Source organism: Cariama cristata, unplaced genomic scaffold, assembly GCF_000690535.1.
Source record: "Cariama cristata isolate BGI_N322 unplaced genomic scaffold, ASM69053v1 scaffold20955, whole genome shotgun sequence".
NCBI lineage: Eukaryota > Metazoa > Chordata > Aves > Cariamiformes > Cariamidae > Cariama > Cariama cristata.
In genome coordinates this window covers 10,148-37,596 of record NW_009619483.1, presented here as the reverse complement: position 1 = coordinate 37,596, position 27,449 = coordinate 10,148, and the positions used below count along the sequence as shown (strand labels likewise).

General features: G+C 38.4%; 1 protein-coding gene across 1 annotated transcript; it reads right to left on the bottom strand.

The window, feature by feature from the left end:
* LOC104155909 (alpha-1,3-mannosyl-glycoprotein 4-beta-N-acetylglucosaminyltransferase B-like) lies at positions 1-27,449 on the bottom strand. The gene is made up of 14 exons (XM_009701278.1): positions 27,302-27,449; positions 23,622-23,762; positions 21,969-22,102; positions 19,598-19,644; positions 17,028-17,141; positions 15,631-15,706; positions 10,341-10,452; positions 9,287-9,417; positions 5,313-5,420; positions 4,268-4,461; positions 2,081-2,159; positions 1,882-1,960; positions 583-695; positions 1-27 (listed from the first exon to the last, which is right to left on the bottom strand). The coding sequence occupies exons 1-14, from the start codon at positions 27,447-27,449 to the stop codon at positions 1-3; spliced, it is 1,503 nt and encodes a 500-aa protein (XP_009699580.1).

Below are 27,449 nucleotides of genomic sequence, written 5' to 3'. Positions count from 1 at the left end.
TCACTTTTCAGATGTCTTGATAAGTACCTGAAAAAAACCAAAATACATTATTTTCTAAAATCTGCAGAAGCATTGCCTAAGACATTAGCTTTTCCCTCCTTCCAACTATGGCTATAGTTTAAGGCTGTAGTAATTCTCTTCAGCTGAGTATTTTCTTACTTATGGGTTCACACACATTTAGACACTTGGGAGAAACTTGAATAATAATAAAAAAAAATCACGTTATCTGAAAATGTGTGCATGTTATAATTAATATCCAAGATGGTGACTGAAAAAAAGCTAGAAAAGCCTCCTGGTCTCCTTTGGTTGGTTTGTTTACCATCACCGAAATTCCAGTGGCTATACTTACAGCACTGCAAAACTGGAGAATCATCTCATTTGAGCATTTCCAGTACTTTTTCTATGAAGTAAATTTAACTTCCCCCTTGAATAATTAATATAATTCTCCACTTGTGTGAGTTTTTCCACACAAAATCCCATTCAAAATTAAATAAAATCCATGATTATCAATACTGTATAGTAGGAAGAACTGAAACTCATTTAATAAAGTTTTAATTAAAATGCTTTTATTAACATGCTTACCTCACTAAGTATTGCCCATACAGGAGAATCAGAATTGACTGATAAACGAATAGCCTGTATTTTTCCTATTGATTGACTGATATTGCCTTCTGCAATGCCATTTTCAAAAGCCCCTAAATAAAAAAATAAAACAAGACCCATACAAACATATATTAGAATGAAATATGCTTCTAAGTGAACTTCTGCAAAAACTCTAAATTACAAATTATAAATTAACCCCAGGGATATAACACTAGGGGAAAAAAAAATCTTTTGGAAAAGGTCAGCCAATAACAACTGAAAGATAAAGCTATAAACAAGAAGAACGATTCATTCCTTCAGTTAGAGCAACTAGGAGCTGGAGAAGAATACAAGAAAATAAAGCACCTATAGCTACAAATGGTAAAAAATAAATTTAAATATGGAAGTAGCGACTGTATACATATGGCACACACGGTCATGTTAAATGATCTAACATAATCATGTTAAATCCTCCACCCCCAGCAGCGCAGGGGGACGGGGAAAGGGGATTGGGGTCAGTTCATGACCCACTGTCTCTGCTGCTCCTTCCTCATCAGAGGGAGGACTCCTCCCCCTCTGCCCCTGCTCCAGCCTGGGGTCCCTCCCACAGCAGACAGCCCTCCACGGACTTCTCCAATGTCAGTCCTTCCCACGGGCTGCAGTTCTTCACGAACGGTTCCAGCGTGAGTCCCTTCCCTGGGGTGCAGTCCTCCATGGACTTCTCCAGCACCTGCAGCACCTCCTCCTCTCCTTCTGCACTGACTTGGGGGTCTGCAGGGCTGTTGCTCTCACACAATCTCACTCCTCTCCTCAGCTACAGTTGCACAGCAACTTTTTCTCCTTCTTAACTCTGTTATCCCATGGCTGATGTGCTGGGCCTTGGCCAGCGGCGGGTCTGTCTTGGAGCTGGGGGGCGTTGGCTCCATGGGGACATGGGGGAAGCTTCCAGCAGCTTCTCACAGAAGCCACCCCTGTAGCCCCCCCGCTACCAAAAGCTGTCCACGCAAACCCAATACATCCTATTAAAACCTTGCAGAGACTACAATTAGTTTTTCTTCTAATTAGATGCCTTGTCTTTTGCCACTGCTGGTAGAGTTTTTGATTATTTAAAACAACATAGGATAGTCATTGGTCAAACATCATATACTATAATATGCAGTAGCACAAAGGGTTTCTTTTCCTTACTAGCTCACCTTGGAATGTTGTATTTATTACAGAGTTAATGAAATTCTCACATGCAGAAACATTTTATACCTAAGAACAAAATTTCTGGTTTTGAAGTGTCAATAAACAATGTACCTATTTTTAAATATCCATCTTTGCTTGCTGGGTAGTTAAATTTAGTTCCATTGTCAATCAGTTCTTTTCTTAGCATTTCCTGTAAAAAAAAAAATAATAAAATATCCAGAAATATTTTCTAGGGCATGACATTTTATGCTGAACATCATTCTTAAAATGAAATAGCACTGTGTATTACAGTTGGAAATTAAAGACTTACATTAGCTGGCAACACTTCCACGGTGGTGTTGAATAGTTTATCACCAGGGTGCTCCATGTTTCCACTTCTGAAAAAGTACCTGATGATAAAGGTATATTATTTCCAGGTATTTTATACTTTAGAAAAGTTCTAGGGAAGTAATTCTTTGCAGTTTTGAAGGAAAAGTTTAAAATACCTTTTCTTTAATTAGTTGTGGGCTATAGAGAACAGAAATAGGCACTGAAACTTTCCATTTTGTGACCAAACCATACTAGAGGCTTTTTGTTTTCAAGAGAACAAGCATTAAAACCATCTTTCCCTGGAACCACGAATGCAAGCGTTCCGCCTTTTCAGTGCTCAAGTTCCAAATAAATTAATTTTCCAGGTTTGAATGGCTAAGGAAGATCTGCCCTCCGATCTGTTCCAATCATCCTAAGGCCGAGATGAGATGGGCTTCTGGAATGCAATGGCAGCAAAAATCCCTGTTTCTACTAGACCACACACTACATACCAAGAGAATTCCGCTTTTTATCAAATACTGATCAATTCAGGTGCTTCTAAATAACCTCCTTTATGGCCAATGAGCAACAGCACCATCAAAGCAAGAATCCAAGCAAAAACACCTATGAGATTTTAAAAAAAAAAAAAAAAAAAAAAAAAATCCCTGTTTGCTTTTAAATTTCTGGCATTAGAGTTCCTAGGTTTTTAGACCTAAAAAGAGCTAAGGAAGTTTAAGCATCAACCTCCCTCCTCTGGTATCAAACAATAACAATCAAGACCTAAGAAGACCAGCAGATATTATAGGATTAACTATACATTTTCACATGTCACGTGGGACCAGCTAAGATATAAGTGAGCTTCATCCAGTACAGCTTCCCAGTAACAGGAACATGCAAAAATATACGCTACCTAAATTTCTCAAAGCATAAACCAGTTAATTAACAGCATTGATCACAGAACACCAGTGTTTATTACAACAACTGTCATTTAGTGCAGCTCACTAGATGGAGATATAGACTTGCTTTCTTGGATTTTTTTTTTAAATAAATGAGAAACCTGCAATCTCTGCAGAAATGGAAGTCTCTTACTTTTGTGACCAGTTTTGGGAGGAAGTGTAACAACAGTGAAGAAGTTTTCTCTCTGAATATCATTACAGAGATATGGCAATGACGGTAATTTGTGCCAGAGACACTCTTCCAGAACCTTATTTCTTGCTAGGTTAGTTTTAACTCAGATCTGTTCTCCAATCTGACACAGAGAGAAGAAGAAACTTTGCTGAACGAGGCAGGAGTGCTTCTTTTGGTGCCAACCTCAATTTGTATTGTTCAGAGAGTAAGTCCTTCTGAAAAACACTTCTCTATCTTAAGCTACAGGCGTCTCTTCCTTTCAAAGATGCCCAAGTTCAAGGATGTGAAAACAGAGAAGATGGTTTCATCCTTTAGAATGAGAAAAACATTCAAGGTAGGACTTGGCTGTAGATCCAAACACATGAAGTCAGAAGTCTGGCAGTGACCCAAATGTTCAAGCTGTCATTACAGGCAATAGAGATATACTCAATACAGTCAATGAAATTTAGCAACTGACTCAGGTGACCAAATAGCGAATGAGACTAATAGCTGTCTAGCTTCCACTGACTCTATCAAGTAGATCTTTCTCTGTCACGTACAGTAGGAGCTTACACACCTACCTTATGTAGACATCTCTACTGTGAACACCTACATTCATGTCTCTGAATCTTCAACTGAATCCCACCTTTATTAATTCACTCTTCATTATTTCCCCACAATAGTGATATTTTCTCTTTGCTTTCACCTACATTGAGAAGTGTCTGGTCTGGGACACGGCCTTTGACTTGATACCATGTGAACAGCCTTTCTGTTGACAACTATAGAAGTAAAGTTTTCACTGACTCCATTGATTAAATTCATTACTTAAAAGAAAATTCCTTTGAGAATTATCAGAAGAGAAGGTAAGCTACTTAACTGAAGAAATAAAAGGAAAAACATTTAAGAAGGTCTCTAATTACCAAGGAAGAAATGTATTTCGTGAGGGGAATTCAAGAAGGGGAGCAGATAAATAGCAAATCATGGACCAGTAACAAGGCTATGGTTTGTGCCAACAGTCAAGCACTGGTAACTGTGAACAGACTCAATCATTTCCAAACTGGATATATGTAGGCTTCCATATTCCATATCACGTAATACTTACTTTTCAACTTTTAGTGGATTTAAAAAGGTGAAGCTGATATAGTCCCCTGCCACTGGAGCTGAAGCCCAAAAAGTGTCTTTTCCTTTATAAACTTTTTCCAAGGTATATTGCTGGTATGTTCTTAGGCTTGTATCCACTTTTGCAGGTGGATTATTATGTGCTTTATGTAGCACATTTTTGCCAAAATCTTTATCCTGTTGGATATAAAGAAATGTATTTTCACTCATACAATGAAAAAAAAGTGCTCCAATGTCTGGAATTACTACAGTGTCAAAAAAATATACAATCTACTTCTAATAGATCATTCATTTCAGTGTAATCGCTGAGACTCAATGTTACAGTTTGTAGACAGAGCTGTACTGATTATTTCTCAGTTGCCTAGATTTAAAAATAAACTCCACAGTAGGCTATTTCATAGTTGTCTACTATGCCTTCTGCCAGAAAATCTGATACTGGTCTCTGCTAAAGGCTACATGAACTTCTAGTCTGATCCAACATAGCAATTTGAATGAGACCTCATGACTAGTCTAAATGGCACCATCAGGTCATCTCTGAAGTATGGTGCTTCATTGCTCTTGTCCTTATCAGATACGTGGTAGACCCACTGTTTCCCTTCCAAACTCTCCCTAAAAATCCATGGCCATTGTGATAGCCACATACTTGTCCTACCAGTATGCCATCTTCTTAATAGTCCCTCCTATTGGGATTGTGGACTATTTGGCCAAAACAAACCATCATAGCCGTTTGTACGGTGCAGAGCACATGAAACCTTGTGCTGTGAAGAGGGTTCCTACATGCCATGAAATGCTACTAGGACTGGTACAGGTGTTCAGATTAGAGTTCCAAAGATGTTTGTGCAGAAGCAGTGTGCCCCATCTGCAGTTCAGATGCCAGACCAATATTCTCGCCCAAATCTGTAAACCAATGTTCTTGGACACGGAAATGCCATCTAGTGCCAAAGATGCAGTGCTAGAAACTGATTTGAAAAACAAGTCAGAACACAAGCATATAATTTCGCAATATGGCATTAATTTCTTATCCTTACTTTCAAATTCTGTATCTTCCCAGCCAATGATGAATAAATTCCCACATGCTGAAAGAGAGATGGTTTAGCACGGATACGTAACTTTGCCTTTTCTTTTTCACAGTGTATCTGGAAAAAAAATGTAAAAGGGAGTGAAGTTTTATTTAAATAAAGGAGAGACAAACTAAATTTCATAAGGCCATTTCATTATGTAGTTGAGGGTATGGGTCCAGGTTTTTTATCCATGTTTAAATGAGTAATCCTTAGATTAACAGTCATCTTATTTCAAATACACTGTTTCTAGACCTAAACTCCTAATTCCACCCATGGTGCTATGTAGATTTGAAGGCTCAGTCACCGCTAATTCAGGGATTTCTGCACTGTATACCATCAATCACACCTCAGAGTGACAAAAATGGACCTCAAATCTGAAACTGATTTATTTTTTTAACTGTTTCTGGCAAATTTCATTTCAACTCTTGGCCTTGCCCTATCATTCTAATTAAAATTTTTGACCAAAAATGACCTTCTTGAGATAGATTCTGGTTACATTTTAATCTTTAGCATTTCGGCTCTTTCCGCTATGTTTGAGAGGCTATAATGTACTATACTTTAAGCTACGTTTCTTTTATCTTTTAATTAAGCCCTTAGATACTGTATTTCAATCCCAATTTTCCAGTTTAATACACTTTGTGACACGACATATACCAGGGAATTAAATAACTGTAATTGGTACCTATTTCTGAGTTCCTTGATTTTTGAATGATAGCAAGTTACTTCTTTAAATATAATTCTTGCTTTCTATCTATAGAGCATCATATTTTGATACAATGAAGCAAACATGCTACGATAATTAATAAGACATATTGAAGTGTAATGGCACAGAACAGAGCAAAGAGCTGATTGAGACTCCCTGGGTTCTACTCTCAGTTCTGCCACAAAATTATTGTATGAGTTTGGAAGATCATTTAACTTCTCTGTATTCCAGCTCTCACTACTTTAGATTTGAGAGGATAATGGGCTTACTTTTTCAATCAAGTACTTTCAGTTCTATAAAAGAAAAATATTACATAAACTATATCAATGCCTTCTAAACCTAGAAAGTCTTCACTTTCACTAAAGATAGTTTTCCCTCAGCTGCTTTAAACATCAAAAGTCACGGGCGATTTATGGTTTCCACAGAAGTACTAATTAAAAGTTCAAAACCTCCTGGAAGGGTATAGAAAGAACTAAGTATTTTTATGTTTGTTCACAGCAGATGTTCAGCAAAACCACATAAAAACACAATACATGCAAATTGATTTATTGGCAGCTGTTTTTTTGAAAAGCACACTATAATTTTACTAGAAAAAAAAATCATTTTAAGAAAATAAATTCATGATCTTTCTACTGACAGGGTTTGCAGTTCATCCCCTATAATAATGTAGTCTCTAGCATTTCTCCTTTTATGCTACAGCAGCACTACCAAAAGAGCTACTTATGGTAGCAGCTGAGAATAATCAGTAGCACAGGACTGGTGTGGGCATTTGTGCAGAAACTGAGATAAGGCTCCTCGCTGAGACTGGGCTCCCATCTTTGCAGCCTGCTAGTCTCCACTACACTTGATAGATACATGCCACTACATACGATCACAGAATCACAGAATGGTTTGGGTTGGAAGGGACCTTAAAGACCATCCACCTCCACCCCCCCCTGCCACGGGCAGGGACACCTTCCACCAGACCAGGTTGCTCACAGCCCCATCCAGCCTGGCCTTGAACACTTCCAGGGATGGGGCATCCACAGCTTCTCTGGGCAACCTGTGCCACTGCCTCACCACCCTCACCGGGAAGCATTTCTTACTAATCCCTCATCTAAATCTTCCCGCTTTCAATGTAAGACTGTTGCCTCTTGTCCTGTCATGACAGGCCCCAGTAAAAAGTCTTTCTCCGTCTTCTTATAAGCCCCCTTTAAGTACTGGAAGACTGCTCTAAGGTCTGCCCAGAGCCTTCTCCTCTCCAGGCTGAACAACCCCAACTCTCTCAGCCTGTCTTCACAGGAGAGGTGATCCAGCCCTCAGATCATTTTTTGTGGCCTCCTCTGCACCTGCTCCAACAGGTCCATGTCTTGCCTGTGCTGAGGACCCCAGAGCTGGCTGATGGTTCACAGGAGGTAAACACAACGAAGTTTCTGAACCACAGAGATCTGATGGCTCTCGTCATCACAAACTGTCTTTTCCAACTTGGTGAGCAGATGTAGCTGAATCTTGATATCTCAAGATTCAGCCCAGGCTGAAAACATGTGCCAAACACCCGTCACCACAGGATAACACATAAAAGCCACAAACGGGTGTCCCTCTGACCCTCCTGTGAGGCATAGTAAGCGATCACTTAGTGACACTCTTAGTTGCTTGGAAAGGGGAAAGTACGAGGATTTCTGTCGGCTTGCCTTCTGTGGCGCCTGTAGGAAAGTCTACTTCTTTAATCTGTCAAACAGAGGAGGAGCAGCAGTTTGGATCCCTGTCCTCCTTCAAGCCTCCATTTTCTGCATTCTTGTGAATAGTCCCAGTAGGTCATGCCACTGGTCATTCCCACCCAAGGGCAGCGTGAGACTGCCTTGTCTCAATAGGTTTGTGCTACTCACAGCAACTGAAATTGCAATTGCAGAAGTGAAACTCACTGGAAACTTGCTGATACCAAGACTCGCATGAGCTGCCTGCCTGCCTTTCAGGAACACAGCTTCATTTTGGGTATGAATCAGGTCTTAGAAGCAAAGGAAGTCATTTAAAAAATAAAAGTAAAACCTCTTATCCATCGGATATAAGTTGGCACATTAGATCTGCAATGGGTGATGTTAACATAATAGTACTTTTTTTTATTCTGTTATCACAGGCAGGCAAGAACCTAAATTAGAGGTACTTGTAACTCCTGTTGAGTCGGCCTAACCCATAGACTAGGATTGCAAAGCTTACTCCTACCTGTATGAAGTGGGAATGGAGGCTCCTCAGTGGCATTACTAAGTGTAAAGCCAGGGACCTTCCGCTATCCCCAGGAGCCACCTCCACTACCCAGTAAAACTTCCAGCTTATTTGTTCTGCTCCCCTCAACCTCCTGTTCTGCACAACTCCTATCTGTCTCCTCTTCTTCCTTTATCAACACAAAAATAACATGTGCAAACACCTGGCATGGGGACTGGCTACACAAACCAAATAAAACTCTTGAACTTTAAAAACTGAGAAGGAGCAGAAACTCTGGCCAGTCCTCCATGGCACAGTCTTTTATACAAGAAGAGTGCGAGTACTGACCAGCACCAAAGACTGGTGAGAGAAAGAATGCAAAAGGACATAAAGAAATACCTATCGTATCATGGGGCTCCCTTGTACTGCTAGAAATGGCACCTTTTGCCATTCAACACAACTGTTTCTTTCATTTTCAATGAAAAATATCATTTAGCTTGTTCGATCTACAACAAACTGTAGATTGTTGTTTCCCTGCGTTATTCTTTTTCAGACAAACAGTCGATTTTTTTCCCAGGTAGTGAAAGATTTCAAGCAAAACACTTAAGTTCTGCTTCCTGAAAGAAAGGAATTGGTATGCAAAATTCAGAACAACTGTGATTGTAAAATTGTATACTTTACTGACTTGCATATTAGAAGGTCAGCAGAAGGTTACGAAAAGTGATAGTTCACATACGTTTACATATTCAAAATTTTCTCTGGTGCTGCAGGGTTGCCTCTGTGACCAGCTGCAGGCAAATGTAAGCTTGTGCTGTCCGTGTTCTGAGTTGACGGAGGCAAAACAGCTCTGGCGTGGAAATCTGAATTTCTGTGAGTCACGCCTCTCCATATGCCTCAATGGGCTCCAACACCGTGCCCCTCTACGCAGATCTGCAGCAGATCTTTCCCCACACATTCAAAAGTAAGTCAGGTTTTCTATTCCGCTTTTTGAAAATAAATTATTTTGTCACCGAGATTGTTTGAATATTACTTATGTTCATAAATTCATAGACATACTTACGGCATCCTTTTCTGGATTGCACACTTTAACCCAGAGCAGGTGGTCTATAAGCCAGTCTATGGGTTTATCTTTATGGAACATGAGAAAGAATTCCACTATGAGTGGCAAGTCTTCCGATTTAAACAATTTTCCTGAAAGCAAGACAAGAAGTTTTATATTCAGATATTTTTATTGCTGTGCAAAAATCACCAGCTTTATGTTTACTCCAGCTTTAAGCACATGGATGTGATTCTGATATTTAGTGAAAATTTCACAAAGACTCCAGCTTTGCAGAGTTGCTTATCCTCCAGCTTGCTGTGATTTTGGAAAGATTTCCATCCCATGCCTAGAGATACTCTCACATAGTCAACCAGTTGACTAATTGTGCAGTTATATCCTAGTTCCAAACACAAATCTGCCAGTCACCTGTATTAGTGTGTCAGATGAAACAAAATCTGAATAATTCCTTAAAATGCTAGACATGCAATTTCACTGACAGTACTGTACTGAATATCTTTAAATTAAAACCTACATATGAAAAATGTTGCCTTTAAAATATTGTCACTGTTCATTTAGTTCTCTTGCTATTTGTATTAGCAGATTTTGTTAGATTTCTTTCTTTGACCTAACGCTTATAAGGTGTTATCATGAGTAAATTGTATTAGAACCAAAGAAAAAAATACAAAAAGAAACTTACTACTAAAAATAATAGAAAGTCTTCACTATGATATGGGATGTATGTTCCGCTCCACAAAGGAAAGTAAGCGGATTTTTTTTCATAGATTGTTCAAATTCCATTCTTGAAAAACCACTACACACTACAGGGGTACATAGTGCCCTGAGGTGGAACAATTTGCTTCTTACAGGAGCCCAACTACTAGATCCTATTCCAAGGGGACTCTGCATTAAAGAGTTTTAAAAAGCACAAAAAAACTTTCAGTGGGAGCTTTCCTGAAGAACCAAGGAAGTTTTGCTATGTGAGTCCTTCCATGCTTTGAAATGTAGTCCTGAGTGAGACCTACTTGACCTACACAGCTCCAAATCCAATTGACCCTGCTGAGGTCTTAATACTTACCAATAAATCCAAGCTGGGAGAACTCAAGAATCATCCACTCTTGGGACTGTTCAGCAGCAAAGTTTTTAATATTTTGAATATAATCAGGTTTGGCTATAATATCATCCTCCAGCTGGGGGCGGAAAAAAGGCAACAAAAAAAGAGAAGGCAAGTAGTGGTTTTATTGCTTGCAGAGGGGGTGGTGATGTTGCCACATGTAAGTGATAACTGTATTGTGTTTGACTGCTCTACAGTGTGTACACTAAAGCTGTGCCAAAACACAGTAGATTGCTATTTAGCTTTTACATATATCTCTGTTTCAGTATCACTCATTAAATATTTATTTACAGCACTGACTATAACAGCATGAGTGCTTCTCACTTTTTCGAGAAAGGAGGACTCCCTGCCTTAAAGAGATCTCATTTGAACAGAAACATTAAGCAAAAAGATAGAGGTTAAGGAAGAAGACAGTAAACAATTTGTACCGAAGCTGTAAAAGCACTGATAAGCAACAGGAGCAAATTGTTTGAAGAGAGAGGCATCTAAAGCAGATGGTTAAAACCTCTGTAGAGCAGCCTGGGCAAACTTTGTCTAACCTAAAAGGTGACTGAGAAGAACTGTGGATGATTACTGAGACACTAGTGGAAAGCAAGTCGTTGCAGGGAATACTAGTCATGAAAGAAGGAACGTGCTGTGAATCACACTGAAGGACAGGAATACATAGAGCTTTCGAGGTGTTGTAAAGGCTGACACTGAATACAGCAGGAGAGCCAGCTAAAGGATACTTGGAAAAGGAGACCGACATCCATCAAGGAAATGGGAAAGGCCTTGGCTGCATTTTTGCATGGCTTTCAGAGAAAAATGGGGGATCTAAAAAGCCAGAAGCTGTTCCAGTTACTAAAGCTGAGGATAATGAGTCCAAACAAGGAGGTTAGAGGTAATGACACAAAGGAAATAAATGAATTCCAGAAATAATTAAGGAGCAAGTAATTCAGGGTTTGAATTCAGTATGGGTGTTAAAAACACCGGAAGAGGAGGTGAAGCCTTCAGGAAAATGTTGTTGAGGTGCCGTGTAATGATATGGTTAATTTGATCTAACTGCTGTACTTCAGTGGCCGTGGTGCTTGTCTGGTGGTGCTGGAATCTGATTCAGAAAGCTAAATAGGTAGAAAATGAATGCTATGAGAAAAAAACAATGCATGGTTTCTTGCTGGTTTTGCGTCCTCAACTGACACAGCACAAAGGCAGCAGCAAGAGCTTGCGAGAGCAGGCCCACAGCTTTTAGCTGGACTGTGGCCATTACTACAAGTGTAGCGCTGGTGGGGGTGAAAGGCGCTGTCAACAGTGAACCCAGAAGGAAGCAGAATGAAGTCTGAAAGACAAGACTAAGAGAGAGATCTGTTTTGACTTTGTCAGCTTTTGCTGATGGTAAGATAACAAAAAATAGATGAACTGATGAAAATGAATGCTTATTAACAGATTCTGAGATCTGGGGATTGAGTTGAGGCGACAGTTACGCAGAAGAAAAAAACCAAAAAACCCCTAAAACATCAACTTACAACAAATCTTGCATAAAATTACATGAGCTACGAGGACTCTCCAGTAGCTAGACATAAAGGGAGAAGAGCAAGGAATCAAAGACAGTTTCAGACAATCCTTAAAGAGAAATTGAGGGGCACCCAAAAAAGGACCAAAGGCAGAAAGAGGAGTATCTCAAAAACCTAGCGAGACCACCATATCGAGAAACACTAGAAGAAAGCATACAAGCGTAGTAAAGATGAAAAACATAGAGCCTGTGATGCAAAGTGGGTGTGAATGTGGTTATGAACTGAAAGTAGTTTTGCATAGTGAGAAGTCTGAAACAGTCTTTTCACACAGAATCACAGAACGGTCAGGGTTGGAAGGGACCAACCTTTTTTCTGAAGTTGACAGTTAAACGTGAATATTGGAGAACATCATTTGATATCCTATGTAGCACAGACCATTAAAAGTTGTTCATTTAACCCTGTACTGAGCCCTGTAATTTGTGTTCAACTAAAGCACATATTCTTGAAGAGCATCTGCCATTGCTTAGAAATTTCAATATCGGTTCTTTTTCAGTAAGTCATACTATGTGTAATTATCCTGAACGTTTCATACATAGTACCCAAATTCTAATCTGAATTTTTCTGGCTTCAGCTTACAGCTGCTTGTTTTTCATATGCTCTTGTCTACCAAAGGAGATTATGCAGTGGCTGTACGCAGCTGGATCAGGAAGTTTAAGATATGAACTGTGTAGTCCATTTGCCCCATTGCCATGAGAACGCCAGCAGAACACGATCGCAGCTAATTTCCCTTCACTCATCACTACTTTGGGATGAAAAGAGATACATGCACAATAGCGAGGCTATGTAAATTTCCTAAATTATAGACAATAAATGGGTTTCCATTAATTCTTCTTATATGGGTTATCTAAGAGAAGTAAAAATGAAGAAGCAACAAAGAAGTGGTAGCATACAATGGAAGTGTAGGCATCAGACAGGAAAATATCTTCCTTTCTAAATTATATTAGAGTATTTTAACATTTTGAATCACCGTTCAACAGATATGTGAAGATTGTTAAGCTGAAATATCCTATTCTTTCATTTTCGACAGAAAACAAGCCTCCGTTAGTTCATTCCATAAAGTTTTGGTTTTGTGGGTTTTTAGTACAAGCATAAAGAAAGTTTCAGTTAAAAATGTACTTTCATGAAAGTTATCCCTTTTAGGAGCTCTACCAAATAACAGGCTTGACCTAGAGTCTGGGGCGGGGGGATCAATACAAAGACTCCTAATAACGTCACTGACCTATTGCTCAGGCCTTAAAACCATTAGAGAAACACACTAAAGAAATTGTAATAAGGGTGTACAGGTAAGAGCTGCTGGCAATATATATTATCAGTATAAACGTATATGTTATATACAAATACGCAAAGCTCCCCCACCCTCCACAAGGAAAAAAATCATGAGGTGAAAAAAAGCATAGCAATACTTCAGTTAACTAAGTTTGAAGTTAGTAGCAGGTTTTACCTGAAGATACTAAAAGATACTAAAAGATTTATTTAATGTTTTATTTTTAGTTCATCAGAGTGCTAATAGAAAACACTTTCCAAAAACTGCTGTATCTGAGTTTCTTTCAGATGCTTTCAGATTTGAAATTACTTCAGAATGAACTAAGTCTACACAGACACAAAGAACAAATGCATGTCCTCACTACTAGGCTGGGATTCGAATGCCTGCTTTTATGGCTATGTTAAGATCCCATTACCTTGTTTCTGACATTACTACAAGTGTCTCAAGGGACTCTGGCAGACTCCAGGAAGTATAGTGAAAGTGGAAACAAGTGTTTCAAAGTTCTCTTAGTTTTTTATTGATTAAAAAAACTTCACAAAAAAGCCCAAAAGCAGCAGTAGCTGGCTCAGGGAAAAAAAAAAAAGGGGAGGGAAAAAAAAAGGACAGGTAAAGTAGAAGAGATGCTTCAAGCAGAAGAGATGAGATGACTGGTGGAATTTATTGTCTTTTTTCAAAGATTAGATTTCATCAGTAGGTAAAGTTCATCCACAGTGTAACCCCATTAGCTTCAACAGACCTCACAAAGCTCGTTGCTTAAATCCAGATTCAGCAGTATCCCAGAATGAGTGTTTACATGTTTATTCAGCAAAGATCTTGCCTGACTCATAACATCAACTGTTCTGTAGACATCAAGACTAATTATATATGCTTATCTTCTTCCAAAATTCAGAAGTTAGTGTCAGTCACCCAAATTATACTATTCTTGACAAAACAGTAAATAAAATCTAAGCTAGTTCAAGTTTTTCCTAAGATTACTGAAGTAAATCTTTGTACCAAGCTGAGGAAAGGGATTTTTAAGTTATCTGCTTTCTATTAAAACTAGGCTTCCTAATGGAGGGAGATCATAACGAACTTTATGGCAGCACGTGTTCCTTCTTTCCACCTGTACTCTACACAGAGTATCTTCTGGGCAGACCAGCGTCTGTGCTACAGAAGCAGTTGCAGACTGGACACACAAACAAAGAAGTGGATATATTAGGTAACAGCAGCCACAACTACCACCAGACATCACAATTCAGGCTTTGCTCTGAATAACACAGTTCAGTCCTCAGATAAGAAAACACATATTCTTAAATTTCTTTAAAAATACAAATATATAAGTAAGTCATTTCCATCCAAACATGAATGCTTGGAGAACTTTATAACAGAAAGGAACATTAAGTGTCTGGCAGCATGCTTAACATTTCCCTTCACCATGTTTCCCATGCCTTAATGCTCTAGTGCACTTAATAAACTTGGGTACTGTTCTTAAAAATATATGAAAGTCACAGGAAAATATTTCATTTTCCAGTAAACTTTAACTGTTCCATAGACAACATTTTTCTTTGTCCACCTGTCTTCTGAGCGTCTATGCCAAATTCGAGAGCAGAGCACAGGCTCTTGAGTAGCCCAGCTCAAATGCGTTTGTGTTAAATGCTGACAAGAATTGCACGAGATGCCTGCTCTTGCAGTCTCCTCTTCTGCTTCTGAGAATCTTATGATGTACTTCTGTGATACAGAGCCTGAGGCCTGTTGGCGCAGGGGAAAGCCCAGGAAAACCAAGAACTAAGCAAAATGCTGTTCTGAGCTTTTTTTAAAAAACTGTTGACATTCATGAGCTACATGAAATTTTATGGATTGTTCCATTATTGACAGTCATGATAAATTTTGGAATCTCTGGTGGCGATTATCATCTTTATGGAGTGCAAATTAGCACAAATCTAGAATGATGGCTAAACCTAAGCCTGAATGCATGGGGATCTTCTTCAAGTCTAACACTCTAAACCTTCTGGAAAATTTAGGATCTGTACCAACTTGCAGTTTAACCTTGTCTCCAGTATCGCTATACTGGTATATTTCCCTATCCGTAAGAGCTTTTTGGTTCACTGTAATCTGGGCTATAACCTGAACCTACCACCACTGTTCTGTCTTGCTGCACCAAGTGAAAACACATTAAACTCTGACTTCCTTAATCTAATCAAATAAGGTTTCATGCTTCAGTTACCCTGTTATTCAACTCACAAATGACAGGAAGGTACACATGGATTTAATCAAATAGTACCTGGCTGCAAGATGTATATAAACACAGATATATGTAGATGCTTGTAAAGAGCACAGGCAAAATACACAGAAAATTACAATAAACTGCTGTTTCATTGAGGCCTTTGAAACAAATTAAAATTACCAAAGCTAATAATCAGTACAAATGTATTACAGCTACTTAACGATAATATGAACATACCTGTAAATAAAATGTTCCCTTAGGTTGGGCATATAGCATTAAAAAGCTATAATCCAAGTTCTGTTTAGTTCTCCACCTAAACATAAGCAGCAAATTCTGATAAGCTTTTTTTGGGGGGGTTGCAAGTATTATTTCTCTAATAAATGCATTTCTAATGCTCTGCATTTCTTTTCTATACAATGAAATTGTTAGGTTGAGTATTCTAACTCATTGTTAAGTGAATAAAAATTCCTTTATAATCAGTGTAGACATTTGTAAATAATTTGACTTCCCTATAAAAGTTAACATTAGCTAAGCAAAAAATTTTGATCTGTATCAATGCAGCCTGAAACAAAATATCTAACAAGTATATTCATGCCAAATGACTTAAAAGATGCTACTTATCATATTATGAACAGTAGAGATCAACACACAATGATTATTAAAGATCAAAAATTAAGTTCTTTTACTGGTGAATAGCACAGAAGCAGGTTGATAAACTTCATTTTCAGGTTTAAATGTTAACACAGATTTTTCTCTACAAAATACAGTCTCTCATTTTACCAGAGGATGAAGTTGATGTTTGATAATCAATGCTGAAAGACTAATTTATCAGTATTTAATTAACATAAAAGTGTATCTGTGTCACCATATAAGGCTGGGCTGACAATCTGATTCAAATCTAATCATATCTGAAACTTAAGTATGTAAACATGTTTAGGCTCTGAAAGATAGAAGGCTTATCTACAAACCCAATATACATGCATACACTTGCTGATTTCCTCCAACATAAACTCTCAGTACTACAGCTCTCTTCCTGCATTGTTGGGACAGCTTCTGATAAACTAGTTATTGTTGATTGAAAGAAAATTACTTTCCCCCAATAAATCAATTTTGTTAGGTTATAATCTCTGGCTCAGCAAATCTGGGGTTCATGAACAAATGAAATCACCAGTTAGGACAGATTATTACCAGTAGTATAAAAAGTCCATGATCACCAAACATTAGGTCATTAATTAAACCCACAGTAGTTGTTACTAGTTAGCTAAACGGCCACATGGGCTTTCCTCTGTGTGTCCACAGAGCCTCTCCCTTATCTTTTACATAAAAGATTTTCCTATTTTTTCCTTTATGACCAGATCATCTAGCCTATTGCCTCTTGGCATTATCCATCTGGTTTAACACCTGTGGGATGCCTAGAGTCAGGACCCAAAGGAGAAGCCTTGGCTCTCGCTCTGAAGCTGATGTGCAGCATAGGTTTTCGCAAGATCCCCTTGTGTAATGATTTTTTTAAAAAGTACACTTGAGGTCCATTAGCTCTGAAATGCAAAAACATTATCAGCTCAATGTTGAATTTTGCAGAATTTTCCATTGTATACTCTTACCAAAAGTTCTTAGGTTTTATACAGCTATCTTACCTTACTCTGTCGTGCGAATCCCCAAACGTTGTCTTCAGGTTGGAAAGATCTGGATAATAAGAAGCAGGAGGAGAAATAACCTCTAGGACTCCAGACTGGATTTCTCTGGGGAAGCTGTGAAGAGAAGCTCAGTGAGACCCCATTCCTCAAAAAGACTTTTGAGGGCAACCATGGAGAGCAGCTCCCCAGAGTTCGGTCTGCTCCTCCATAAGTGGAATTCACAATTCTAGCATAGAAACTAAGTCACATAGACTGTAAATTAGGAACCAAGAAGGGGTCTTTGACAACCATCAGAACAGACAGGACAGTAACCCATCAGTCTCAGAAAAGACTGAAGAGAACTGTGTCTCAGAAATCCTGCCCCTCCTGCATCTATAGATGTTTACTTGTAATCCTGAGATGGTTGCCAAAATGCAGCAGTAATTCACAACCAAATCCACTATCTAGGAGTACACACAACTCTTAGCCCTTGCATGAGAGCTCCTGGCTTCATTACACTTGCTCTAATTCTACATTCTAGCCAAAATGATGCTGTCCTGGAGTGGGGGTTTGGTATGCGGACTCCAGGTCTAGTTCTCTGCTCTAAGGATTAAATTTTCCATTTAAAAAGTCACTGAAAAAAAAAAAGGCGTCATCAACTTTGGGAGCCAAACCTGGAAGTCAAATCTCCCCCTTCCTCCAGAATATGTTAAAAAAACAAAACAAAGTTTCAGTTTTTAATAGGTATAGGATCACTGAAATAAGGAGTTTTCAGAACAGAGTTCCCTATTTCCTACGATTAATGAAAAAAAGCTAACATTAAAAGTTAAGCACATCACAGCGCAAGCATGCGTATGAAAAAGAATCTCAATTGTACTGTGTAACACTGACAAAGCAACTACTCCGTAGTGATTTTTTTCAAAAACCATAAAGAAATCCTAAAAATTATCTAGGTGCTTAAGTTGCTGTACATACTGTGCCTTAGTGGTGCCTAACTGCACTGGGGAAGACTGCCTCTTCACCGCGTCCTAGCTGCAGGGCTCCCAGCTGAGCTAAACCCTCTGGAGGCAGGAAGCTACTGCTACTACTTAGCTAGCAGGCTCAGCGTGGGGAGCCTTCTGGGGGAAACCTGCACCCTAAATCTGGGAAACCCTTGAGTGGAGTGGGACACGCAGAAAAGCTGCGAAAGTGAAGGAAAAGGGCAACCTCTCCAGGGATCTTGTTCAATTTTTTTTGTTTGTTTTGGGTAAGCGTCCTTCTCTTTTCCCAAGTAACAAGCGATAGGACAAGAGGAAATGGCCTCAAGTTGTGCCAGGGGAGGTTTAAACTGGAGATTAGGAAAAATGTCTTCACCAAAAGGGTTGTCAAGCACTGGAACAGGCTGCCGAGGGAAGTGGTGGAGTCCCCATCCCTGGAGGTATTTAAAAGACACACAGATGTAGTGCTTAGGGACGTGGCTTAGTGGTGGACTTGGCTGTGCTAGGTTAACGGTTGGACTCAATGATCTTAAGGGTCTTCTCCAACCTAAATGATTCTGTAATTCTAATAAAACATTGATACAAAGATTGAGAATTCTCTTGTAGTCATTTTAAAGAAGGAGAGAAGGGAAAGGCTGTTTCACTTCAAATACTGGCCAAAGTGGGGTTCTGCCAGAGTAATCAATTCATGAATAAGCTTGCACATCAAAGACACCAGCAACACCAGTACTGCAGCACAATTCAGATTTCATCTCTTGCTTCTTTCAGTCAGCTGCGCTTCAGGGCCTTTTGCCTTACCTGTTTTGTGACTGTTAGCTACACTATACCATTTCTTAGAAAGCAGCTTTCGCAAGAGAATAAATCTACCAATGAGTGGTTTTTTTTTTCCCAAACACTTTAATCGCAAGAGAATAAATCTACCAATGAGTGGGGTTTTTTGCCCAAACACTTTAGTTTAGCAGTTGTTCCTCTCAAGCTGCTCTAAGGTTTTTAACATGCACATGGTGCTGTAAAGGTCTACGGGAAAGAATGATAAGAGCAAGCAAAACTGCAGTGGGAACCAAGCTTTCATTTTTTTAGCTCTTGCATTAATTTGGCACAGCAGAGAATACCTATCTCATGTTATCCATCATATAATAGTATCAAACATTATAAATATAATCCCATTGCTGTTCAAAGTCCATTGCCCTCATGAAAAAGAAGGAAATGAAGAAACAAAAACACCTAGAAAACATCAAAATACGTTGCCGGGCTGTGAAGTCAGTGGGGACCTAATACATGTAGCCTCAGGTGCCTTGAACTGCATCATTAATTTCATAGGGAAAAGACCTAAGTTCAAGTAAATATTTATCAGAGGCTTAAGCTGAGACCTTGCCTGATTAGTTAAAGCATATTTATGAACTAAGAAAAGGAAAATAAACTGATACACATCCTTCTGTTCTGAATTTCAGTGTGTTATGAGACACATGCTAAGAGTGCATCTTTGCCTCATTTCTTAGCAGTTCCATTTCAGTATGGTAGAGTTGTAATTTATTGCTGAAATGCTCTAATTCTTTCCGTAAAAGCTCAAAATGTGTTCAATAGTTGTTGGGTGTTACACTCTATAGGACTTACCTGGTTTTAACACTTTCTGCAACACCGTTAACATACTCTGGATTCACCTAAAGAAAAGAAGGGGGGTTTCATTTCAAGTCATCCATTTTTGTATTAAGCAACATCTTGTAGGGAATATTTATATGCAAACACTTCATTTTTATTCTCTAATTCTTTTCATTCTAAACAAAAGCAATATGTTATATTAGCATTTGTACTAAAGGACAGTATGGGTTTTCAAGCCAACTAAACTTTCAGTGTAGTTGAAAGTAGAAGTGAACTATCTCCAGCTATGGTTTCTGCATTTTGGTTTTTTACTGCTTCTGCAGGAGGTCAAGCCATTTTCTGCATAAAATTCGGTTCTACAGCTTTCAGTTATGCCAGAAAAGCACAGTCATATAACTGTCAGTAAAAAAGAGCTGTTTCAGGTTAATCATCCAAAAATCACAAAAGAGGTCTGAGGCTGTTAAGTCACCTAAGCAAAATTTTCTAAAGCTAGCGATACTTAACAATTTTATTTAGAGTTTCTTCCTAATATAACAAAGTTATGGGTCTTAGTCTGGAAATTTTGAGGACGTACTTATTCCAGCTTTCAGTTATGCCAGAAAAGCACAGTCATATAACTGTCAGTAAAAAAGAGCTGTTTCAGGTTAATCATCCAAAAATCACAAAAGAGGCCTGAGGCTGTTAAGTCACCTAAATTTTGAGGACATACTTATTCATTGTTCCTGTTTCATAAAAGTAGCAGGTTTAGTGTGCAAAACACATCTGTTAACTATATTAAAGAGTGCTAAGTTTTATGGATGTGATTCCCAAAGCAATATAATACCTGTCTTAGCAGTTCAGATTTTTTAAATACACAAATATTCATTACCAGCTATGTATTAATTTTTAATAAGTAAAAATGATGTGAAGTGGTAAGTAAAGAATCGTGATGAGAAAAAAAATACCAACAACTTTTGCAACTCACTTTCAGTCAATAAGTTACTCTGACTTAACCCATGATGTAAACATTTAACTTGATTTTCTGAAACCTTCTGGGAAAAAGGAAGGTGTGGATTCATGATCATTGAACACACCTGCGGTCCTCTCATAATTAAGTGTTATCACCTCTCATATCAGCATGATCAGCCTGCTCTACTTTACTGCATGGCTGAAAAATGGAAGCTGCCAGAACACAACTTTGGGGACGGGAGGGAGCGGGTAGCCTGATTTTACAAGAGCAGTTTAATCCTAAATCGGCTGAAATGGACTATTACTACAACCAAAGCTACTGTTTGTTAGAAGTGCCACGTTAGGACTGTCCACAGTGGGAAACTGTACTAATCAGAAGTTTAGCCTTAAAAACTCAAAGAACTCTCTGAAGTCCTGTAATAGAAGGTTTCTCGGAATGGCAGCTAGGCAAAGCTCATCATTGCCAGGGCTCTTCACTGGGAAATAGCAACTGTAAAATAAGTTCAACTCCTGAAAATTATGCTGAAGAGGAACTACAGCCAGTAAAAAAAGCCTACCTACTTATCGTTGTGATCCAAACAGAAAAGTGGAAGTCATGACCTAACTCAATCAAGTGAAATATGTTCTGTTTGACAGTATTACAGCTGCAAAAGGTTTTCTAAGTGATGACTCAACTAAAAAAAGCAAACTTTAACTGTTAATGAATACATGAATGAAATTTAATGTTGTTTATGGAACGACAAATACATATGAAGAATAAATATGAAGTCTGAATAACTGCACAGTCTTTTTACCTGCAAGTAACTATCACTAGCTAATTCCCTTATGTACCTTGTTTCCCATGTGATCAAGACATTTTGGAATCACAGAAAAAAAAAATTGTTTACCCCTAATATTTTACCTTGTGCACTGTTTACTTTCCCAAACATGGAACTGTTCAAGCCTCTGAAGTTTTCTTTTTCACAAGAAATGCCCAGTACACATGCAGAAGGCAAGGCGCCAGCACGTCAAGGTACTTTGCAAGATATATGGCATCAGAACAGCAGATAAATAATCTGAACTTTTGTTAGACTGAGAACGTTTACTTTTTTCAGGTTCTATGGAACTTTTCTGTGGAGCATTTACATTCTTGAAGCAGAATACTTTGCTTTCATTGATAAATAATGAGTTCATATTGTTTTATTTGAAAATCTGACTGCAACAACTGTGTTAGTAAATGTAATATGACTTTTTACCCTTCGATCATCTAAGTTACAGGGTTTTTTCCACATATGAACACTGAGGCACTAACTGCTCACTATCTCCTCCAGCCCTGAAGAAATCCCTCCCAAAGGCCTAGCTAACAGTATTTTGCAGGCTCTTCTACAGTATTACTCTAAGACATAAATCTACATATTGTCTTTCCGTGAGCATACTGCACCTTCCCATGCAAACTTACCTCTGCTACCAAGATGATTACTACACAGTCGTTCTTTTGCTCTTCAGAAAGTCCATACAGTAGGGAATGCAGTGTATTAATCAGATAATCTTGTTTTTCCCTTTTCACAGTAGGAATACCCATCACTAGCGAGACTGCAAAGAAAGAAGTCCACAAGCCACATAATTTTAAGTGAGGTAAAGGGAAACTGAAATTACGTTTTAATTTTGATTTGATGTGACCATGAGCCCTGGTGACACATTAATATTCCTATAGCATTGGGACAACATTTGCTTTCCTACCTGGAAGGAGAGATACCTCCAGCTAAGTGCAGGTTAGAGGCAACCTGTGTCTGTGTTATAAGCACCAGGTCTACACTGTGTAGACTGTCAACATTTGAGAACTTGGAGATATTACTACCTCTGGCAAACACACAGGTATCTGCTATTGACTTTCAAAGGCGGGTATTGCAAAATAAGTGCTAGCTCTTGGTATGGACTTGGAGATCTGAGTAGTAAGAGTTAAACCAACACTGCCCTAGTGAGCAATTTCTCACAGGAGGTGAGCACTGTGTATCTCAGAAAGGAATCCAACTCGAAAATCTTTCTGAGCAGTTTAATTGATATGAATCAATGGCTTTGATATAATCAATAAGAAAGGAACTTAGATGTTATTGTTATTGAGAAGAAAGGAACTGAAATTGTCTCTGGCAAAGACTCCACTAGTAGCAACCCTGTGCTGTACTACATCATTAGACTGTAAGCAGAACATCTCTTTTCATTGGTATGGGCGTTACCTAAATCAGTGACCTCATATAGCTCAGTAAACCTGTGGAATTCTTAGTCCTTGCAGATGATTCCTATTCACTAAAACCTTGTGAGGCTGGTAAGGAAGCAGCAGATTTTGAAGGAGTAGGTGCAGTTAGTGACTTCCTCCAGACTTCATCATCTGTGCCAGTGTCAGCTCAAAAATGCCAAAGCTCCAACGTTCCTTCCCAGCACATAACCTGCTAAACCGTTGGGGTTTTGTTTGGTTTTACACACTGAAGGTCAACCTGTACTTGTTAAACTGTGGTCTTGCTATTGTGATTTTCATGTACAAATAAATGAAAATTAAACACGGAGCATTCTTTTATTACTTATTACTTTTCTTCCTTTTTTTTTTTTTTTTTTGCTTGTGAATGTATCATGTTTTCTGACGGTCTTTTGCAAATCATTTTGCTGACAACCTCTGGTCTTTTGCAGACTGCCACTGACCTATGGGCAATCCAGTGAGAACTACAGCAGTAGATCACATTGCTACAACTACACCTACTAATGAGAAGACTGGCTTCCTTGGCTTCCTCATTCATACTAATTTTGTGGAAAAAAGAATGTCACCTAATGCATCTTAGCCATATGAATATGACTAAACCTCAAAATAACATTATTTTAAAATTATGACTACGTTTTGTTGATATTTGAAAACGTATATCAGAATACTTTGGGGTAAAGACTTGAAATTGGGATGGGCGTGGCAAAAGTGCTTTTACCATCTCCATTAAAATTTATTCAGTTTGGCAACATTATAAAGTTTACGGAGAAAATGCACTCCAAACTTTGAGTATGCTTCTTTGCTAGAACTTAATATAAAATATAAACATATAGAAAATATAAGCCAAACTTTATTTCCTACCTCCAGTTCTTTGTTGCCCAAAAATAACATTTGGGAAAACGGCATCTTCATATTCTCGAAGATGAGGTAGATAGTAGTACATGTTTGTAAGATGTACGGGGAGTTTTCTGGTGATGTTTAACACTTTCCACTCCATATCATCTTAAAGAAACAACAAACGCACATACACACATCAAATAAAAAGGCAGCAGTGAAGCCTATTATTTCAACTGTTTTCCTCAACTGAAGAGTATGAGATTATCATACACAAGGTTATTCAATCAGAACTATTCCTCAGAAGTGATTATAAGTCATATATGTTACCCTCCTGCAGTAATAAACTGAGAATTACCCAGTACAACCCGTCCCCAGGCGATGGTGCCGAGCTCCAAGCCTGAACGTCCTGGGAACTCCGCCTGCATTTCCTTGTGCCTAAACAGTTGCAGGACTGAGCCATCTTAAAACACAATAAGCAGTTATTTTAAAAGCAGCAGGAAAAAAAAAGGTTTGTTTTTTACACAGTTGGAAAGCAACTTTTTAAATGAAAAGAAACACAGATTCTGATTAATAACTTTCTTAATTACTTAACAAATTTAAATGCTTTCCCCAAGATGTAACACATGGTGTTTTTCAGGGCTCAAACTGAAGTTCTCAGGTTATAAAAAGTCCTATGGCAAAAAGGACAACCAGATCCAGGCCTTTAGAAACTATTAGAGAACAAAAGGCTGTAGTAGTAAAGAGAAAAGTAGGGATTTTTTTTTTCTCTTTACTAGTTTAAAATAAAGATGAAAATGGTAAGAATATTTATTCATAATAGTGTGACCTTATAAAAATAATCCTTTTTTTTAAATAAGCCATATAAAAAATGGATACCATTAATTTACTAATTTATCTTCCTTGATATAAACATTCCTGAATGCTCCAGTGGTGGCAAAAATTCTTTAAAGTATGTTTAATAAAAAACATTAACAACTTAATTCTAAAATCATTATAAAATCAATTATAAGCTTGCAAAAAAAAATTGTGCTTAATGTAAAATACCCATTGGAGCAGAGATGATATCACCATGCAATTTTAAAAAAGGTACTTGAATGGATTAAAATGAAGATTATATTTACAAAGATTAGCAAATGGTCTTTCTAATATTTAAGAAAACTGCTTGGAAACAAAACTGAAGACTCCAGGCTTTATTTACCAGTTGTCTAAAGGCTCAAATCTTGCTTTCCTGACACAGGCAGCATATGGTGGTCAAACTGGAATTTTGTCTGTCATTCTCCCTTGCTGAATTTTTTTATACCCTACTAGCTACCCACAATGCGCATGACTTTTTGCCCTGAAATAAAAATAAAGCTCCTATGAATTTATCTAAGGTAATTCATACTTCAGTGGGTACCTCCTCCAGACACTTTATCAGTTGTGCAAAGAGGCTGGTGCAAGGGCACTTCATGGTATCAGAACACCATCTCAATTACTTTTAGCCAACAAAATCATGTTAATAGCCTTCCAAACTGCAGAAAACTTAAAAACTCACAGTTTGACACTCTGCAAAGCAACAAAAGGTTTATTGACTTAGATGGAAGTTATTTTTCCTAAGAAATCCATCTAAGATAACTCCCCAAATTTACCACCTTTCAAAGTTACTTAAAACAAGTCCTACAAGTGCCCATCATCAGCTTTATTCATTCAGCTTAGATCAATGAAGAGGGAGGCTTACTTTATGGGCAGTATTTGTTTGACGTTTTTCAACTTCCAAAAGATATTCCCAAGGAAAATTAGGATTCAGAGATTCCCCACTCTACAGAAAATAGTTTTTTTAAAAAATAATAGAAAAGGACAAACATATATACACACATCCAGACATTTGTGTAAGCAGCAGGAACCTACAGCTCCTCCCACAGCTCCTCCCACTCTGCTTTGCCATTAAATACACTGGAATTTTGCTGCATATAAACTTTTTTTTTAAACCACCTTCATAACTTTTCAAGGACTTTCCATTTTTATTTGGAAGTAGTACCTATCAAGGGTTGGGCAAAGGACTTTAGTTTTATTGCATACAAGAAAGCTTTTCATTTTTGTTGTGCAATAAACTTGGCTGGAATAGGAAGCAGAAGAGTAAGTAAAAATGAAAGGAAAACTATTCAGTCATTTTAAGAAATTTCTGCTTTGAATCTTGTGAATTGACAGCTTTAATACTTTCTGATATTCAGCTGCCTCCAATAAGAACAAAGAGCAGAGGGAAGGGGAACTTGCACTCTCCTCTACTGCTATTATGTGCATTAGGCAATAACACTTTGTCCACAGTATGTGGGGCTACTGGTGGCTGACAACATGGTCTCTATTCTAAAGCTTGTAAGGCCACAACCCTGCCAACACTCAAGCATTTGTTTATACACATCTGAACAGTCCCACTGAACTCATATTGAATAAACAGACAAAAAGAGGCAGGGAAGAACAGGATAACAAAGCTGACTATACAAAGCATGAATGCACCTTGTTCCTTCTTCCCCTGTAACAGTCCTGGTTAATTCCCTATTTTAATCTGATACCAGCCTGCTCTACTGAATGCAAATAAGGATCTTTAAACAGTAGTTTTCAGTAGCATCCAGACTCTTTTTGAAGTCGGGCCGTGTTGTGGCATGGCTCCAGCAGAGGGATGCCCCTTCCAGCTTGCTTTCCCCCCCCCAGGGAAGTAGCTCTTCCAATCTGAAGAGGGAGGAAGGCAGATCTTGCACTACTACATCATTTCTTTTAGGGGACAGAATCAAACAGTCTAATCTATTGTATGCAATGACAAGTGTGCAGATAGATGGGGATATACAACAGTCTGTAAAGCAAGGATCTAATATATTTTTAAATAAATAAGAAGTCTATTTAAACAATGGGAAGAAGCCACATCACAAGAGTAAACTTAATTGCATGTTGGTGTGCCTCAAAAAAAAGCAAAGCAGAGAAACCCCTCTCAAAGGCGGTCTTTTAATTGGCATCGCTTACAAGCATTCGCATTTCCTTCAGATTATTAACAAATTACTTGCAAGATAAAAATAAATTCTAGAGGGAACATTCTTTGGCTGTACCTAGCTAGCAAGACCTCCTGGGGCTTATCAACTCCTGGGCTCAGGCAAGCACCCAGCTGTATGTGGTCTGCCTGCTGAGATGAGACTGCAACCACCACACACACCTCAGTGCCCGGGGTCCGCTGGCAGGACGGCAGAGCACTTATGGCCAAAAAGTCACCCCCAAAAGTCACTCCACCTGGACAGAAGGGGGACCAGCACTGTGGAACATCTGAGGAGATGTACCTGCCTTCCAGGTATTTATCAGGGTGTAGTGGCACAGTAAAAGCTGGTAAAAGTAGCTTATTCAGTGCTCTGTAGATGGCAGCAAGAGAGAGATAAGCACCGTAAGAAACTTGATTAACAATTTGTACAGCTCTGCCACTACGACACCACTGCAGTCTATTGCGTCCCCTTACTTTTCTCTCCTTATTTGGTTACTAACTGATCCTATTTAAAGAGGGGCTACAGATTACTTCCCCACCCTTTTTTTGAAGTAGAAACTTCTACCTAATGCTAATATAATCAAATCATTGATTTGTTCTCCCCATACCATATATACTGGTATATATTATATACCAGTAATAAAGAAACAGGAGCACACAAAACTTTGAACTGTTAACACAGTACATTTTTATACATACAAACCTGTATGATTTGTTGTCCAGTTCATTCTTTTTGCAAGTACACGTTTAATTTCATATAGGGCACTGCTCAGTTCGTGCGATCTTTTTTTATTTTCCTTTTCAGCATACAATAGTCTTTGCCGAAGTTCCAGAAACTGACGTTGGAACAT